This window comes from Myotis brandtii, unplaced genomic scaffold (assembly GCF_000412655.1).
Source record: "Myotis brandtii unplaced genomic scaffold, ASM41265v1 scaffold139, whole genome shotgun sequence".
NCBI classification, from domain to species: Eukaryota; Metazoa; Chordata; class Mammalia; order Chiroptera; family Vespertilionidae; genus Myotis; species Myotis brandtii.
The window spans coordinates 1,440,487-1,458,570 of NW_005354965.1; the positions used below are offsets into that span (position 1 = coordinate 1,440,487).

The following is an 18,084-nucleotide window of genomic DNA, read 5'->3' on the forward strand; positions in this document are numbered from 1 at the left end:
CTGGTCTTGAAGCTGCGCTCGGTCCGCAGGGCCCTCGCCGACATGAATAACGACGGGAGGATGGATCAGGTGGAGTTCTCCATCGCCATGAAGCTGATCAAGCTGAAGCTGCAGGGCTACCAGCTGCCCTCCGCCCTGCCCCCCGTCATGAAGCAGCAGCCGGGGGCCATCACCAGCGCACCAGCCTTCGGTGAGTGTGAGCAGGAACGGGTCCGGCAGCTCCCCGTGCAGTTTACAGACACGTTTCCCTCCCCCTCGCAGCCTCTGGCACAGTGCAGTGCAGTCCCGGAGGTGCCCGGTGGGGAAGGGATGGTCGCAGGGAGGAAGGAGGTGCTGGGAGGAGCGAGCTCCCGCCGCCGCCCCTGGACCAGCTCGCAGGTGACGGGGGCAGAGTCGGTGGCGGGTACCCCGCACCTGCTGCGTGCGGCTCCTGTCTTCTCCTCCCACTGCGGTGCTGACCTCACGTTGTCGCAGACTTCCTCTGGGTTTCTGTCTCCATAGTGCCTTTCCTTTCTCTTGTGTATAAACAACCCCTTTGGGTTATGGTGCCTCAAAATATATTTTCAAGTTCGCAGTATTGAGGCGATTGGCCACATGAAATTCTCTCGGAACAAAACGAAGTAGGAAAAGCATGAGCAGTGTGACCCCAGTCATAAACCGGATTCTGTAAAATATTACCTTTTAGGCTGATATTTTTCTTCAAAACCAACCGGTAATTAGTTGACTGAGATCACCAGCGCTCTGATGTCTGTTCACAGCGCAGACCTTGGCCGTGTGGGTTGATGGAGAGGTCACAGTATCAGGTGGAGCCCCTGGTTACCGGTCAGGCCCCGGGTGCCTCTGCCAGGGGATGAAGGGAAGAGATGAGGGCGGAAGACAGGCCGGGGCGGGCTGGGGCTATGGATGACCTTGGGCAGGAGCCTGGAGCCTGGTCGGAGGCTTGAGGGGCGCGTGGAGCTGGAGGCGCAGGCGCTGGAGGGGGGTTTGGGACGGGAAGGCCCCACAGTGTGTGGGTAGGAGGAAGCTCCGTGACTGAGGAGCAGTTGCGGGGACAAGACTCCATCCACTCAGAGGAGAACAGGCTCCCGGGCGGTGCTGTCACACCCGCTGTGCGATGGCTCCTTGGTGAGAAAGAACGTGGACAGCATCGTCAGAGCAGCTCCGAGGCCGGCGCAGTGGCTGCATGTACTCCGGAGCATCCAGAGAGAGCCGCAGCCGCAGCCGGAGCTGGAGCAGCCACTCGGTGGAGGTCAGGACAGGAGGCGGGGGCGCGGGGCTGGAGGCCCAGGGGCAGCGCGGTGCTGAGCCAGGCGGTGGGTGTGGAGGCAGAGCCCCGCGTCATCGTTAGAAAAGAGGGAAGAGCCCGCGCCCCGAGGAGCTGAGCTGCAGGAGCTGAGCCGCCTGAGGAGAAGCTGCGGGTCCTGGTCCTGGGAGCCAAGCAGTTCTGCTTCCCAGGCGAGAAGGCGACAGCCCGGGGAGGGGGCAGTGAGAGCAAAGGCCGTTCAGGATGAAGCTGACGCCGAAGCCACACGGGACAGTCTGCAGAGAAGTGGGCGGTGAAGAGGGGAAGGCTGCACACGTGGCAATGAAAAGGAGATGGGAAGTTGGAGACAGGTGGCGGATGCTGCAGGCGGGGGTTGGGGGCCAGTGGGGGCCCCTGAAGGACGCGGGAGCGGGGCCGGGACTCGGGCAGTGAGGCTGGGAGCTGCGTGAGCCGCATGCCAGGAAGACTCCCACGGAGCTGCGTCCTGGCGACACGGAACGTTCTCGGGCTGCGGGCGAGAAGGCGCCCGGCCTGCAGGAGCGGAGCTGGAGCTGGAGCGAGTTCACCGCCTGCGCTCTGCGCCAGGAGGACATGGAGGGACCTACTTAGGGCCCAAGGGCAGAAGGGACCAGGAGATCCATGTCCAGAAAACCAGTGTCTCAACCCTCCGGACACTAACTTAGTGTCGAGAAATTCCCTTCGACCCACACGGACCACCGGGTTAGCAGTCCACGGTTAAAGGCTGTCACACACAACTGTCCCCACGTGAGTCACCAGTAATGGGTCCCCAGGCCCCACACGTCTGTGTGACTTCCCGACATAGGGGTCCCCACACACCCGTCTCCCCTTTTCTCTAATTTGCTGTAACAGCTCACAAAACTTGGAGAAACTTCGGGTTACATCTACCGGTTTGTTATAAAACAAAGGCTATTCTGAGGGGACAGATGAGCAGCCAGGGAGACTGCCCAGGGCGGGTCCTGAGCGCAGGGCCTGTGAAGTTGGGGTGCTCCCCAGCCCGAAGCTGCCCAAGCCCTCCGTGTAGGTTCTCATGGGGGGTTCGTGAGGGACTCAGTCACGGGCCATCGGCTGTCGCCCCTCCAGCCCCCTCCCCCACGCAGGTGGGTGGGACTTTCTAGACTCCAGTCATGTCTTCGTATTTCCTGTCCCGGCTCCCAGCCCTCAGCTATTCAGGGACCCCCACCCCCTCAGCGACCTCATTTAGGTGCAGAAACATCCCTGCAGAGGTTCCCGGGTCGGGGAAGTTCTTGCGTCGGGACCAAGGACCAAGAGCGGATATTGCAGCAGAGGCTGTGGCTGTCCGTCAGGGAAGTACAGGGGCTCAGGACCAGGCACTGGGCGAAGACGGGCGGGGTCTCTCCTCACAGTCACGGGATGAGAAGAGCCGAGCAGGAAGGAAGCATTCATTGCACTTCTCTCATTTCTCCATTTTTTGGTTGGAATCCTTCTGGAAGGAGCGACGGCCCCTCAGATCTCTGGCTGCTCTGAGGTTCAGTGTGTAAAGGACAGGCAGGAGAAAGCTCGGATTTATTTCCCCTTTATTTGCTAGTTTTCAAAATAAATTACCTGTGGTGACCAGCCAGGGTTTTGGCTGGTTGGTTTTGAAGGCCATTGTGAGCTCCCGAGTCTGGTTCTGTGCTGCTGCCAGAGCTTTGCAGTGACTGTTCGGTTGGTCCTTCCCTCTGGCCAGGGGACCCTCCTCCGTGGGGTCTGGGTGCCTCACAGTTTGGTGCTCTCCCACGTGAGTGCCCGAGTGCGTGTTCTGGGGGGACTAGGTGAGAAGAGGGAAGCTCCTCCGCAGTCCTGGGTCCTGGTCACTGAACGTTGAAACGTGCCTCCGTGTGACCGCCGTCCTTCCCCCGCAGGTGTGGGCGGCCTGGCCAGCATGCCCCCGCTGCCGGCGGTCGCGCCAGTGCCAATGGGGACCCTCCCCGTGGTCGGGATGTCCCCCCCCCTCGTCTCCTCCGTCCCTCCAGCAGCAGTGCCTCCCCTGGCCAACGGGGCGCCCCCGGTCATGCAGCCGCTGCCTGCGTTCGCCCATCCTGGTAGGTGCCACACGTTCTCGATAAACCTCTGTCTTCTTTCTGATTATATTCAAGTGGAGTTTTATTCCAGAGGAAAGTATTTTCATTTAATTTCTCATTGTTTTCAACATCTCAAATGGAAGGTGTGAGGCTGATTAAGGTATATATACTTGTTGAGCTGAAGAAAAGGATGAAAAAGTTCCTAGTTTCATTTTGAAACTTTATCCAAAGCCTTTTCCCCTTTCATTGAAAGAAAGCTGGAGTATAAATGGAGACAGCCGTAGTCTGACAAATGTTACTGAGGTCGTACGACACGGAGCGTGTGCTTGTTAAAGGGTTTTGGATGTTCGAGTAAATTTGGTGCTGATGACAGTTGGGCGTTCGCATTTGAACATGATCCCTGCGCTCAGCCCCGGTTTACCACATCTCTCAGGGTGTGTCTTTGAGTTACAGCCAAAGAATGTAAGTGAACCTCTTTTAAAGCTTTTTAAAATTTTTATATGTTTTTATTGATTTCAGAGAGAGGAAAGGAGAGGAAGCGAGAGAGAGAGAAACATCAGTGATGAGAGGGAATCATTGATCAGCTGCCTCCTGCACACCCCACACTGGGGATGGAGCCCACAACCCGGGCCTGTGCCCTGACCGGGAATTGAACTGTGCCCTCCTGGTTCATAGGTCCACGCTTAACCACTGAGGCACACTGGCCGGGCTGAACCTCTTTTTTAAAAGATTTTCTTGTCACATGTGGTTCATCTGTCACATGTGACCGCGGCTGCAGACGTGCTGGCCTCGAGACAGCGCCTGCAGTGGTTCCAGGGATGTGGTGCCTCCAGCACCTCCTGTTTTCTCCTGTGGCTGCGGGCAAGGCCTGCAGGACGTTAGGCAAGGACGAGGGACTGTGCCCAGAGCTTTCCCTGACGCGGCCCAGCAGCCGCAATGCAAATCAGCCGCCCCCACTGCCCGCCCCCAGCGCCCCGCGGTACCTGGCCCTGGGACTTCTATCTCCTCCACTCAGGACTCCCTTCAGCTCCTCAGTGCAGTGAGGAATGTGCCGTCCATATATTTAAGCTCTTCCTTCGCTGACTGTTGACAGATCTTATGAAATATGATACCAAGTGTTTGATGAAAGTAAAGTTTTGTGGGTGTACACATTACTACTTAGGTGCCTTTCAGTGGGAACAAGTAAATCTAGAAACATTTGGCAAGAGGGTGGGAAGCAAGGCGGGAATAACGTTTTGAGTCCAGGATGGGGAAGGAAGGAGGAATGATTTCTGCCTCAGACTTGATGGCTCTGCTTTTTCATTTTTGTAAGCAGGGGGGAAGGTTTCTTATCTGTGTGGAATTAAAATTATTCAACATTTATTTATTTTTACAGCAGCCACATTGCCAAAGAGTTCTTCTTTTAGTAGGTCTGGCCCAGGGTCCCAGCTGAACACTAAGTTACAGAAGGCGCCCTCGCTCGACGTGGCGAGGTAAGTGCGCCTGTTTTAAACGGGCAGTTTGGTTCAAGTATTAACGTGATAACTCACAAATGTGAAAATGAGCAAGCTGTGTTCTTTATCACCGTTCTTTTGTAGAACGGCAAAATGTTCTCACTTCTGGTTTTACATGTGTTTGTTTACAGCATCAAGGACATGGCGTTTCCTTTAAAAGATGTTTTTTAAGAGGATGGGTAGTAGTAAATGTTTAAATCGAATCAAATGCAACTCGAGGTGTCAGGGGAGAAAGCAAGTTAACTATTGTGTGTTAGTCATGAAAAGTTTACAAATGTTTTATATGAAGATGAGAGCAATAATTGGCCTTATTTTAAATTCCAGCTCAGATAACCTTATGTAGTCCTTGAGAATCGACAGAACCCTATTTAAGGTCAATTTTTATGAAATGGATTATTCAGATTAGTGGACAGGTGCTGTCCACCAAGTATGTGCCTCAATTTTGGCAAAGCTTGCATGATTTCATTGCTTATATTTTGGCCAATCTTGGTTTCATGTCATCTTTCATACTTCAGTTTTCTTTTACCGTTACTTCTCCCCGCGTGTGGCTGCACTAAGCTGGAAAATTAAGATCGGCTGGTAAGCCATCTCAGAACCTCTGGAAGGACAAGGGAATGTAGTGAAGACAATCCATCTTTTCTGTCTCAGTCCTCTTTAGAAATCTCCCCTAAGTGAATCAAGGCGTTTCCACTTTAAAAAGTGTGTTGGATATAATTCAAATGCATCACCTTTTAAAAAACGATTTAAAGAAAATCTGTAAACGGAAAAGCACTGTGCCAAATGCTTTATGTCCATTCCCTCATTTAATGCTCCCTCTCTCCCCCGTAAAGTGACTCTTCCTGTCCCCGTGGGAAGATGAGGAAGGAGCTCAGAGACACTAAGAGACTTGCTCAAACGAGCATCGCCCTTCAGTGCCCGGGCTCGGGGTTGGACCGAGCTCTTGCTGATTTTAAGGCATGTCCTTACCTGTGGGAGTTTGCTCCCAAAACTTCAGTTACTAAAAGAAAACATACACACTCCAGTTACTGTGGTGACAGACATCTGTGTTCCACTTCCCTGAGGTTCTACACTCAGACTCAGGAACCTTTGCTGAGCATCTGCTTAGCAGACACCTCGTTAGCCCCGCCCCACCCACCTCCTCCTGGGCAGGAAGTAGTGTCTCAGAATTGTGCCCGGGGAGATGGACCCAGAGAGGCCGCTGCTCACCCAGGGTCACAGCTGACCAGTGCACAGCTGAGGTGGACACTCGGGTCCTCGCGCCCTGAACTCCAATCTTCTCCCTCCAGCGCCACGCCGGAGGCTCGGCTGGCTCTGCTCTCCGCTGGATGGTCAGTCTGTCCTGACGTTGATTTATGACATTAGAATGAATAAATAACCAGTATTCAGCAAACATTGGTGCTATGAAGACACTTTTTTAGGCAGTCATCTTTTCAGTCATTTAAACTTCTAGCAAATTCCTGTAATGTGGCCTCTAGCTTTTTGGCTACCTGTTGATGAATTTTTAGTCTGTTTACATTCTCAGGAAGTTGGCAGGAAACTCTGCCTTGATAAGTGTAATCTGGGGCCACTTCTGTGCGCAGCACCCGAGCCCGGGGTGCAGGGGGCCGATAACCAGCTCTGACAGATAGTCAGGAGCTGGAGCCAGCAGCTAGGCGTTAGCTGAAAATGAGGGAGCTGTTGCAGAAGTACGCGCAGCAGGCGAGGCGTTGGTAAGTGCTTTTGTTCAGCGTCATTCATAAAAAGGGAAAAGGTGAGCTTGTGCAGGTGCTTCCCGTGCCGGGGGCCAGTTCCTGTGCGTGTGAAGCGCTGTACTAGGTGTGAGTGCTCACGTCCCATCGCTACAGGATGCTCACAGGTTCAGCTGATGGTTACAGTTCGCTTTTGCATGTGAGGAATAGGTGTTTTCGTGGCAATGAAAGGAAATGGCACAGGGCACTAGGCGTCGCCAGCCCTGGAACGCAACGCGCTGTTGCTGTCATTGTGTGTAAGTTATTGGCTCTTCACAGCCCCGGGGCCAGTGACGCTGTGGGCCCTGCTCTCCGCGGCCAAGGCCGGGCTGTACTCCGGGCGGGCCGAGCCAGCTCCCGCCGCCACCACGGGTGCCAGGGCCCTGCGCCTGTGCTCCTTTCTGGGAAGGCCTCCATTTGTGGGAATTGAAACTTCCCGGAACAGAATGACTGCCTGCATTAAGAAATACATCCTGAGGGGAGAAAAAAAAAAAAAAGGAGACATATATAATACTCTTTGTAATACTTTAAGCAATAAAACAATTAAAAAAAAAAAAGAAATACATCCTGTGTGTTGGTGCGTAGAAGGTTGGACTTTTGGAGAATTAGTACCTGTACAGGGAGGGGCTTGTTGGCGATCAGCACTGCTGTTTAAACCAGGAGAGAACGCTCTAGAAGCGTGAAAGCCTGGACATTGTCGGATCATCTCAGTTCCGAGGGTCCATACCTGTGTAGGCCCTTGAGATGATTAAATCGTGTATAAAAGCCGTGTTGCGCTTACCCTTGATTCTGGAAAAATCATACGCTTATTTGTATCTCTTATGAAAGAGACGCTCACGGCCTTAAAAGGTGGACAGACTCATTACAGAACATTCAGAAATTGTGGTTCAGAAGTGAGCAGAGGTCAAGCCGGACCAACACTCCTGGGCGGTGCTGCTGCTCACGCCTCCCTCTCTCCCTCCCGCAGCGCCCCGCCGCTGGCTGAGTGGGCGGTGCCCCAGTCGTCCAGGCTCAAGTACCGCCAGCTGTTCAACAGCCACGACAAGACCATGAGCGGACACCTCACAGGTATTGCAGAGGAGAGTGAGCGTGGCGAGCGTGGGCTTTGTTCGGAAGGCACGTTGTTTCTAGCCGTTGGGCCAAAGAGCGTCTCCGAGCCTTTCCCCACTTGCTCTTTGGGAACAGGGCTTTCACTGGGGTTCTTACCCTGGTCCCTACCCCTGCCCGCCCCCCCCTCCCCCCGCCCTGATGCCGCCATGGTTCCTGTGCCCTCAGTGCCTCAGGCGTCTGCCCGTTGCTCTTGGTAAATGGAAGGAGACCGGACCCTCCTCCCGGCTGCCTCGCTGGCGTGCACAGCGGCCCTGGCAGAGAAACCCTGCTGGGAACCCCGCGCCAGGTCCCGAGTGGGCTCCGTAGGTGAACTGGGCGCTGCCACGCACAGGCTTAAGGCCGTGAGAGGGGAGAGGTGACTGCCAGGGGAGGGGGGGCACCCAGCTCTGCCACCAGCGCGGTGGAGGCCACTCTACCTATTGGATCTGACTTCATGGGTAAGAGGCCAGAGTGCAGCTACCTGGTCTCGGGAGGAGGGTTTGGGAGAGCGTCTAGAGCAGTGGTTCTCAACCTTCTGGCCCTTTAAATACAGTTCCTCATGTTGTGGTGACCCAACCATAAAATTATTTCCGTTGCTACTTCATGACTGTCATGTTGCTACTGTTATGAATCGTCATGTAAATATCTGATATGCAGGATGGTCTTAGGCGACCCCTGTGAAAAGGGTCGTTCGACCGCCAAAGGGGTCGCGACCCACAGGTTGAGAACCGCTGGTCTAGAGCCCTTCCTGAGGGTTGCTCGGAGCGTCGTGGAGAAGAGCGCGCTTTTAGTAAAGGAGAGCGAGGCCTCTGACAGGACCTTCAGGGCAAAGGGGAAGGAGGCCCTGCCCGCTGACCAAGGCGAAGGGAGGCGGAGGCCCGCTTTCCGGGACGGGACACACTGGGGTGCAGCCCAGCACTTCATTTCAGTGCGCGCTGTCTGTCTCTTTTTTCTGTCTCAATTGCAGTTTTTACTTCTAACAGAAACTTTTACTCTTGTTTAAAAATGTCAGGATTGGTGAGACCTTTGAAGGGTTCTGATACAACCGTGACCCCCACCCCACAGATCTCAGCACCCCTCAAACAAGCATGTATTTGTAACAGCCTCACGCACCCTCTGTGCCTCCTCTGCACACGGCCGTTACACGCATCCTCTGTGCCTCCCTCTGCACACGGCCATTACACGCGTTCTCTGTGCCTCCCTCTGCACACGGCCATTACACGCGTTCTCTGTGCCTCCCTCTGCACACGGCCATTACACGCGTTCTCTGTGCCTCCCTCTGCACACGGCCATTACACGCGTCCTCTGTGCCTCCTCTGCACACAGTTGTTACATGCATCCTCTGTGCTTCCTCGGCACACGGCCGTTACATGCGTCCTCTGCACACTCGTTACACGCGTCCTTTGCACACAGTCGTTACACGTGTCCTCTGTGCCTTCCTCTGCACATGGTCGTTACACGCATCCTCTGTACCTCCTCTGCACACGGTTGTTACACGCGTCCTCTGTGCCTTCCTCTGCACACGGCCGTTACACGCAGCGTGAGGAGCCCGCCGTGCCCGGCACTGGGGATCCCTGGGCAGGGGCGCTGTCAGCTGCTGGGCGTGGTGTGCTCGGTCCCGGAGCTCCATTCCGCCCCAGGACTGTGCTGCCGTGAGTCTGAGACCTTTCCTACAGCACCTGGTGTCTGCCATGAGTTGATTAAAACATATTCAGATGCTACTTTGAGTAGAAATTCAACTTTCATGTTGCCAATTCTAAATACAGCGTTAGGGATGAAATAAAAGGAACAGTGAACTTTTTCATTCCAATACATCACAGAGCCTTTCACATTAATTCAATGGATTGTGTTTTATTCGTAGGTGTTTCCATTGTGCACACAAAAGGAATGTATACGTATGTTCACCCAAATTAGAATGTTCATTATTCATAATAGCTCCAAACTGTGATATACTACAGAGCGGTTAGGATTATGTTCTACAGCAACGTACAGTAATAACACGATGAGCAAATCAGCCAGACTTAGCGTTGGCGCACTTTGCCGTTAGGAATCAGCTGCACTTGGTGGGAGGGGCGATTGAAGGGAGCTCCAGGGGCTTTGGGGGTGCTGCTCCCTGGTGCTGTTTGCTAGGCCATTGCCAGTCTGGAACTCATTAAGCTGCGTCCATGTGCACATGTGCAAAGCCATTCATGCGTGCTCTTATATGCAAGGCAGACTATTGACAGTGAGGTGACTGCCCTTTATTGAGCGCTTTCTGTGTGCTCGTTGTGCTGGCCCTGGGCCAAGCTCCTGCTATGGCTCCTTGTGCGATGGGTCATCAACTTGGAAATGTGGAACGGGTTAGGGTTAGGGTTAGGGTTAGGGATAGGGTTAGGGTTAGCATTAGGGTTAGCATTAGCGTTAGGGTTAGGGTTAGGGTTAGGGTTAGGGTTAGCATTAGGCTTAGGGTTAGCATTAGGGTTAGGGTTAGCGTTAGGGTTAGCGTTAGGGTTAGAGTTAGGGAGGATGCTGCCTGCCCAGCCCCTTAGCACATCCTGGACTGAGCAGGCCCGAGCCCCCGGTCACAGTGCTTTTGCTGGCGTTCTTGGGGCCTCCTTTGCGGGAACCTGCCGTGCTCGGCGACCTCTCACCCTCGGCAATCCCTGTGGAAAGGCCCACTCGTGTTTCCTCGGGCGGTGCTCTCTGGAAAGAGAAAGAGCTGAAGGAATGTTCCCCGTGGTTGCCGCCGCTCTCCACTCCCGGTGGCCATCCTGGGACCTGGCCCCCGGGGCACGCTGTGCGGGAGGGAGACGCCCGTCCCTCCTGGTGCCGGTGAGGGGACACTCCGCGCCCCTGCAGCCTGGGACACCGAGGGCTCGTTTAGTTCCCGGAGGGAGGGCATTTACAAGAATTCCAGAATGGGAGCTGATTTTAGAGGAGAGTTGAAATTCCAGGAATTCTTTTTGACTGTGTGCTATTAGCCAAGATATTGTGCAACCGTGAGCACGTCGCTGTTTCTGGTTACAGCTGTACTGAAATGGCTCTCGGTGAGGTCCCTTCCCCTATCGCTCTCTGCCACTTCCCTGGCTGATCTGATGGTCGGCGTGGGGGGGCAGCAGGTGTGGATACGCCGCTGGCTTTAGACAGAACGCCTTCAGCCTTGGCAGTGGAGCCTCACTCTGAGGGAGATGATACTCCGGACCGAGGGGCGGTTCTAGTTCGAAGCTGATTTTTCCACTCACCCTTCCTTCGTCATCCGTGTCACAGGCGTGGACTATGTGCTGTGTGTTTCCCCGTTTCCCTTGGGGTTTAGTTTCCTTTTGAAAAGCCCCTGGAGTGAGAGTGAATGCTTGAAGCGGTGGCTGGTGGGGTTGCGTGGCCGGGGGTTGGACTGTGGCGATTTGCTGGTTCACGTGACACTTTCTTCTGGCTTTTGCTCAGGTCCCCAGGCAAGAACGATTCTCATGCAGTCAAGTCTGCCGCAGGCGCAGCTGGCTTCTATCTGGTAAGGGAGGAACGGACGGCCTTGGTTTGTATAGGGTGTCCCAAAATTCACGCAAGAAGTAATTTTGATAGAAAACACAGGTTTATAATTAAAAATTGTAAATTTTTTATTGATTCATAAAGTATACAGTGTAGGGTTATGTATGGAATAGCACATCGGGTAAATGGCCTCCACGGCTTTGCTGGCACATACGCAAAGCCGTGGTCTTCGTTGGTCTGTTGGTCTGCTGTTCCAGTTCCGCGTTGTCCCTGCTCCTGGGCCATAATTGGTACTTGGTAATGCTTATCAAATTGAAGGGATTGAAATCAAAGGGCAACAGATATTAGAATCTGATTCAATAAACCAAAGTAAAATTGGCTTTTATTTTTTGTTGTTGTTGTTAATGCTCACGCAAAATTCAAATCTTGCGTGAATTTTGGGACACCCTATATAAATAGAGGTCCTTGGTTTCTTACATCGGGATGGCTTCACCAGTCTTCCGATTAATACCATTATTTATAGGGGGGCATGGAATATGCTTACTTTTTCAATGACTTGTAATGATTACCTGTCTTACATGTTCCCATTTTGATTTTGGAAAATGCAAAAGCAGACAGAGTAATATAATGAGCTCTCAAGAACTCATAACCTCACTTAAATAGTTTCCACTTGTGGCCAGCCTGGTCCTCCCTCCTCTTTCCGATTATTTACAGCCAACTCTGTTATGATATCATTTTCATCTGCTCATATTTCAGCTTGTGTCTCCAAAAGAGACGGATTTTTTTTTAACGTGACTATAATACCAGTTATTCCGCCTAATTTTAATAGTAATTCTTAAGTTAATCAGTTGGTGTTCTCTCTGAGGAAAGGTCAGATTTAAGAGGAGTTTCTTGGTTTAAGGCCTCGGCCAGGCCAGCTCCCAGGATGGCCTCCGCCCTGTCGACATGCTGTGAGCAGCTCTGTCCCCTCCGCTCTTGCTGTCCACAGGTTAAGTGGAAGCACAGTCTCGGACTTGCTAGGAAAATCTGTTTACGCGAATCAGCTACGAGGGCAGGTTGGTGATGAAGAGCTGTGGGGATCAAGTCCTCAGATTGAAGAGCAGAAAACACCTCAGCTGTGGCTGGAGGCCATAGAGATCCCGCGAGGCCTAGATCAGGGGTGGCCCCTGAGCCCGGGGCTTGCACCTGCTTGTGTAAAAGGAGTTTTATGGTAACGACCCTGCCCATTTGTTTATATGTCATTTGTGGCTGCTTTCCTGCTACAAAGACAGAATTCAGTGTTAGAGACTGTGTCCTGTGAAGCTGAAATAGTCCTGCCTGACCTGCTAGTTTGCTGAGCAGTGTTAAGTACACGTAGAATGTAAGTATGACACGTTTTAAGTGGGCTTGCAGGGTAGAGAAGAGTATGATTATACCGTAGGTCACATTGTTGGATGCTAACCACCCTGTCAGCGCTATGGATTGTCTCATTTCATTGTTGCCACAGCAGTATGAAATAGGTGCTGTTTTTATAAACGGAGGCACAGAGAGACTTCATTGGCCTGGAGTCAAAATAAGAAAATAGAACATTTAGATGACGCATGAGCAGTAACCAGCGTGCGTCTCCGTGAAACCAGATCACAGTGAGCTTCTTGTTGAATAGGAACCTCTCTGACATTGACCAAGACGGGAAGCTCACAGCGGAGGAGTTCATCCTGGCCATGCACCTCATCGACGTGGCCATGGCCGGCCAGCCGCTGCCGCCCGTGCTGCCCGCGGAGTACATCCCGCCCTCCTTTCGGTAAGGAGCACCTCGGGGAGCCCATGTGCCCCGCGTGCAGCTGTCAGACGTGGCTCTGTCCTAGTCATTGTTACTCCTGGCAAGTAAACCAGTCATCCTCGAGCTCAGGAGAACCCTGTCCAGCTCTGTGCTCGCCTGGGCTCATGTACAGGCTTCGGGGACACTGAAGGCGAAACCTTTTTTTTTTTTGCTGGTGGAGGGTCTTTCCTTCTTCAGTTTGTAAAAAACGCAGTCTCTGTGGAGCGCGGTAAAGCGAGGTCTGCCCGTGTTAGTAAAACGCCGAAAGGCGGGAGCTGTTTCTACCGACCTGTGTCCTTGAAGCTCGCAGAAGTCTCAGCAGCATGAAGCCGTGCCTGTCCGTGGCCAGCAAAGCAGGGAGCCTGCCTTGACTCCTGCCGGTGGGGAGAGAAGGGGGCTCTGGCGATGGAGACGTGATAGTCAGGAAGGGAACTGGGGGTGCGGAGAGGGGACCGAGGTCCAGTGGGAGAACCTCAGCCACCAGCATCCTCCACCTCCCCAGCACCCACTCCCTCCCAGGCAGGCCCCGGAAAAGACAAATGGAGACCCTACAGCACAGGGAGAGAAAGATAAGAGTTTCTGTACTAATTCCTCAAACATGAGGAAAGGCTGCAGGAAAGGTATCCGTAAGAGCAAGAGAGATGGAGCCGTCACTGTCAGCCGGTGCCGGGACGGGCAGGCTGAGCAGACCGCCGGGGCGGCAGTGTCTGAGGCCCCGGGAGGTGGGGGGCGGGGGGCGCTCAGAGGCGGCTCTGGAACTGAGAGCAGGTTAACGAGTCCAGTGGAACCCATCAGGCACCCACGTGCTTAAGGGCTTCAAAGTGCAGACGTTCCATGTTTACGAAGCAGTAAGACGGACAGACGTTATATAAAGGGAATGAGATGCTCCCAGTGAGCGGGTCCAGGCGGCGTACACTCCCATAAAGGTGATGGTGATGGCGAAGGCGCGAACCCCTCCTGTGTCCGGCCTGTTCTGGCCGCCTGGGGCTGCTCACGGATTCATTTCTTTGGGGTGGCCCTAATTCTGGCGGTGGTTCTGAACATCTGAACACGCTTGGCACTGAGCCTGATGACTTCAAGTACTTATTTCTATAAACTTTGCAAATAGTGAGGATCAAGTCTTTTCTCTCTCACAATACCATGATATAGAGCCTAATCTTTTAAAAATCTTTTCCACAGTTTGCTCAATCCCACCTGGACAGCTTGACGTCACTTTTCTTTTTTCTTCTTTTCCACGATCGCAGGCGAGTTCGCTCTGGCAGCGGCGTGTCTGCCCTGAGCTCGGCTTCGGTGGACCAGAGGCTGCCAGAGGAGCCCGTGTTAGAAGACGAGCAGCAGCTAGAAAAGAAGTTGCCTGGTAACTTGCATTCGAGTTCTATCATCTCAGAGGTTTTCATCTCCGAGGCAGAGATAGAGGCAGAAATAAGCCTGATGACATTCGGCTGTGTCCCTTTAGCCGCCCTTAGAAAGGAAGCACGTTAATGTGCTTTTGGATTTGCATGTATGCATAGAGATGAGAACGTTGTGTACTCTGCAAACACACCCTTGTTCCAGCTTTTACATGGACATCGGATTATTCACTAAACAAAAAACTTATAAATGTTATTTATATAGCACTCAATAAGTCTTTAAGGAGATTGCTTAATACCACCAGAAATAGGAACTAAAATTGCTACTGTTACTTTCTCATGTTGTTTGGGAGAATTGGAAATGCCATAATAACAAGAAGCTATTTTAAATGTAACATGTAAATAATCCTCATTTACAAGGATAACCCCATCACAATATTAAAATACTAAAGGCCCGGTGCATGAAATTTGTGCACTTGAGTGTGGTGGTTGGGGGGGTGGGTCCCTCAGCCTGGCCTGTGCCCTCTTGCAGTCCAGGACCCTTCGGGGGATGTCCGACTGCTGCGGAGGCGGGAGAGGCTCCCACCACCGCCACTGCACTTGCCAGCCATGAGCCTGGCTTTTGGCTGAGTGGCGCTCCCGCTGTGGGAGCACACTGACCACCAGGCGGCAGCTCCTATATTGAGCGTCTGCCCCCTGGTGGTCAGTGCACGTCATAGTGACTGGTCGTTCGCTGTTTGGTCGATTTACATATTAGACTTTTATTATATAGGATTCTAAGGTAGCTGTGAATTATTAATGGTGATGATAGCGATACTAACAAGTAAGTGAAATGTATTAGGGAGTTTCTGTGCTCAGTACTTCGTCAATGTTGTCTTGTTGCATTTAAAGTGCTTGGTGGTTAACCGACATGCTCAGGACACTAGTTTTCCGTTTCCTCTTTAAATTAGTTTGTTCACTGATAAGCCACTCAGTGGAAATGTTCTTCGTGCGAGTGTGCTGAGCACAGTGAAGAGTCTAAATGTTAAGAATGCGTTGTCCATGCCTCTAGAAGGTGATGTGTAACTGAGGGTTAAATGTCCATGTAAAGAGTGATCAGGGCAGTGCATGGGGTCAGCTGCCGAGTCCAGGTCATGGAGAAGGAGACGGATAGAGTCACCACAGGAGAGGGGGTTGCTGTAGGCGGCGCAGACTTGCCGTAGGAAGGGTCTTTGGAAATGGCGTTCTGAACGCCATGATGCGGCACTCATCGTGAAGGGGGAGTGTGCGGGCAAGGAGCGAGGGAAGGCATTGTCGCTGCTTGCAAACAGGGCACAGGCAGGAGGGAGCGCAGGGCCTGGTGTGCGTTCGTGCCACAGATTCAGGGGTGCCTCGGGTTCTTCCTTCCACAAGGGCCTGTTGAGTATGACTTTTCACAGCTGTTTGTTTCTCGTTTCAAAGTGACATTTGAAGATAAGAAGCGTGAGAACTTCGAGCGCGGCAACCTGGAGCTGGAGAAGCGCAGGCAGGCGCTGCTGGAGCAGCAGCGGAAGGAGCAGGAGCGCCTGGCGCAGCTGGAGCGCGCGGAGCAGGAGCGCAAGGAGCGCGAGCGCCAGGAGCAGGAGCGCAAGCGGCAGCTGGAGCTGGAGAAGCAGCTGGAGAAGCAGCGGGAGCTGGAGCGGCAGCGCGAGGAGGAGCGGAGGAAGGAGATCGAGCGGCGCGAGGTGAGCCCTTCGCAGCCCGGGAACGTGTCACGGTCCTTCTTTCTACAGCCCTGCGGTTTCAGTACATTCGGAAACTGTGAAGCCGTCATCAGATCTAATTCCAGAACATTCCACCCCCCTAAGCAACTCCTTGCCCTTTAAGCAGTTACGCTCCCCTCCCCCTCCATCCCTTAAACCCCACTGATGACCTTCTGTCCATGTCGGTCTCTCTCTGGCCATTTCATGGACCGGGTCCCACAGTGTGTGGCCTTTGGTGTCTGCTCTCACTACATTCTGTTTTCAGGTTCATCCACATTCTAGCATGAGTCAGTGCTGTATCATTTTCTGTGGCTGAATAATATCCTTTACACGAATATACCACTTGTTACGTGTCCATTCATCAGTTGGATATGGTTACTTCTACTTTTTGGCTACTATGAGTAATTTTGCTACGCACATTCATGTACAAGTTTTTGATAAGACAGTTTCATAACAAGCCACTGATATCGGTTAAGTATTTCTCCAGACTTTTCCTCTGCATTCATATGCAGTGTAGGGACACGAAGGTTTGTTTGGTGGAAAGGGTGGGGATTCAGTGCAGATTTTTTAACCGCTGTATTTATCTAAGTCAGTGGTTCTCAACCTTTCTAATGCTGCGACCCTTTAATACAGTTCCTCATGTTGTGGTGACCCCCAATTTCATTGTTACAAATTGAACGTAATTAAAGCATAGTGATTAATCACAAAAACAATATGTAATTATATATGTGTTTTCCAATGGTCTTAGGTGACCCCTGTGAAAGGGTCATTCGACCCCCAACGGGGTCGTGACCCACAGGTTGAGAACCGCTGATCTAAGTTTTATTTTCCTATTTTGTAATGGAATTTCTCAAAATGTTTAATAATATTTCATCCCTAACAGAAAAGACTTACCCGCTGTTATCATTTATTAAGAGACATTGTATAGTGTAAGAACTGAACAGTTAACAAATCATCTGTTTCTGTGTGTCCCAGGCTGCAAAACGAGAACTTGAAAGGCAGCGACAACTTGAATGGGAGCGAAATCGAAGACAGGAACTATTAAACCAAAGAAACAAAGAACAAGAAGACATAGTTGTACTGAAGGCCAAGAAGAAGACTTTGGAATTTGAATTAGAAGCTCTGGTGAGTGAAGTTGGATTTTGCTTTGGGACTATATTAACATCAAACAATTAAAATGGTAATAATTTTTATTACTTTTCATCTGTTAAAGAATGACAAAAAGCATCAGCTTGAAGGAAAACTTCAAGATATCAGATGTCGACTGGCCACCCAAAGGCAAGAAATTGAGAGCACAAACAAGTCCCGGGAGCTGCGAATCGCCGAAATCACCCACCTGCAGCAGCAGTTACAGGTGAGGAAGGGGCCCCTCGGATGTGCAGCCAGCACCACGCGCTTAACGTGCACTCGGCTCTGGGCAGTCACGGCGAAGCAGACCAGGTCCTTGAACCAACAGGCTGTCTAGCAGACCCACTCAGCACACGTCAGCTGAGCGCTGTGTGCCGGGCCGGGCGCCCCCTGGGCACGGAGGTCCAGCAGTGAGCAGCAGAGGGGAGAGCCTCGCCTTCATGGAGCTCACCTTCTGCGTGCCGGGCAGACGGACACGAACAAATAAGTCAGGTGTGCCCTCTGTTAGAGGGTGAACGGTGCGCTGCAGAGGGAGCAGGGAGGAGACCGCCTGGGTTGCGGGGGTTGCGATCTTAACTAAGGTGGCCGGGACAGGCCTCGGGGAGGGTTTCATTTGCCAGAGACTTAGGAGACGAGCGGCTGAGCCGTGGGGAGGTGTGGCAGAGCTGGTCCCAGGTAGGGAGACAGCAGTGGGAACGTCCCGAGGCTGCAGCTGGTCAGGTGACAGCGGGAGACCGCTGTGGCCGGGGCAGGTGGGGGCTGGACCGTGTAGGACCTACAGTCCGTCACGGGACTTTATCATGATCACGACAGTGAAGAAGTGCAGTGTAAGTGTTTTGGGGGAGTATGAGAGATGCACAAATAGAGAATAGTTGGGGACACGATAGAGTGCAGCTTTGATCTTATTACCTATGCAAAGTTGACCACCAGGTTGTCATAACATCACCTGATCTGGTTTCGGTTGTTGAGTCGGGGGGTGGGGCGCACCAAATTCAAGTAGATATTGTTCTG

The 18,084-nt window shown here is 52.5% G+C and overlaps 1 protein-coding gene across 1 annotated transcript in view; it reads left to right on the forward strand.

Moving 5' to 3' along the window:
• ITSN1 (intersectin 1 (SH3 domain protein)) overlaps nt 1-18,084 on the forward strand; it is a 105,973-nt gene that overhangs the window by 10,076 nt on the left and 77,813 nt on the right. The window contains exons 4-13 of the mRNA XM_014535200.1: nt 30-190; nt 3,148-3,327; nt 4,682-4,778; nt 7,494-7,594; nt 11,036-11,099; nt 12,720-12,857; nt 14,120-14,232; nt 15,665-15,927; nt 16,921-17,070; nt 17,159-17,299. Of these exons, the coding sequence (XP_014390686.1) occupies nt 30-190; nt 3,148-3,327; nt 4,682-4,778; nt 7,494-7,594; nt 11,036-11,099; nt 12,720-12,857; nt 14,120-14,232; nt 15,665-15,927; nt 16,921-17,070; nt 17,159-17,299 (1,408 nt within the window). The remainder of the gene's footprint in view (nt 1-29; nt 191-3,147; nt 3,328-4,681; nt 4,779-7,493; nt 7,595-11,035; nt 11,100-12,719; nt 12,858-14,119; nt 14,233-15,664; nt 15,928-16,920; nt 17,071-17,158; nt 17,300-18,084) is intronic.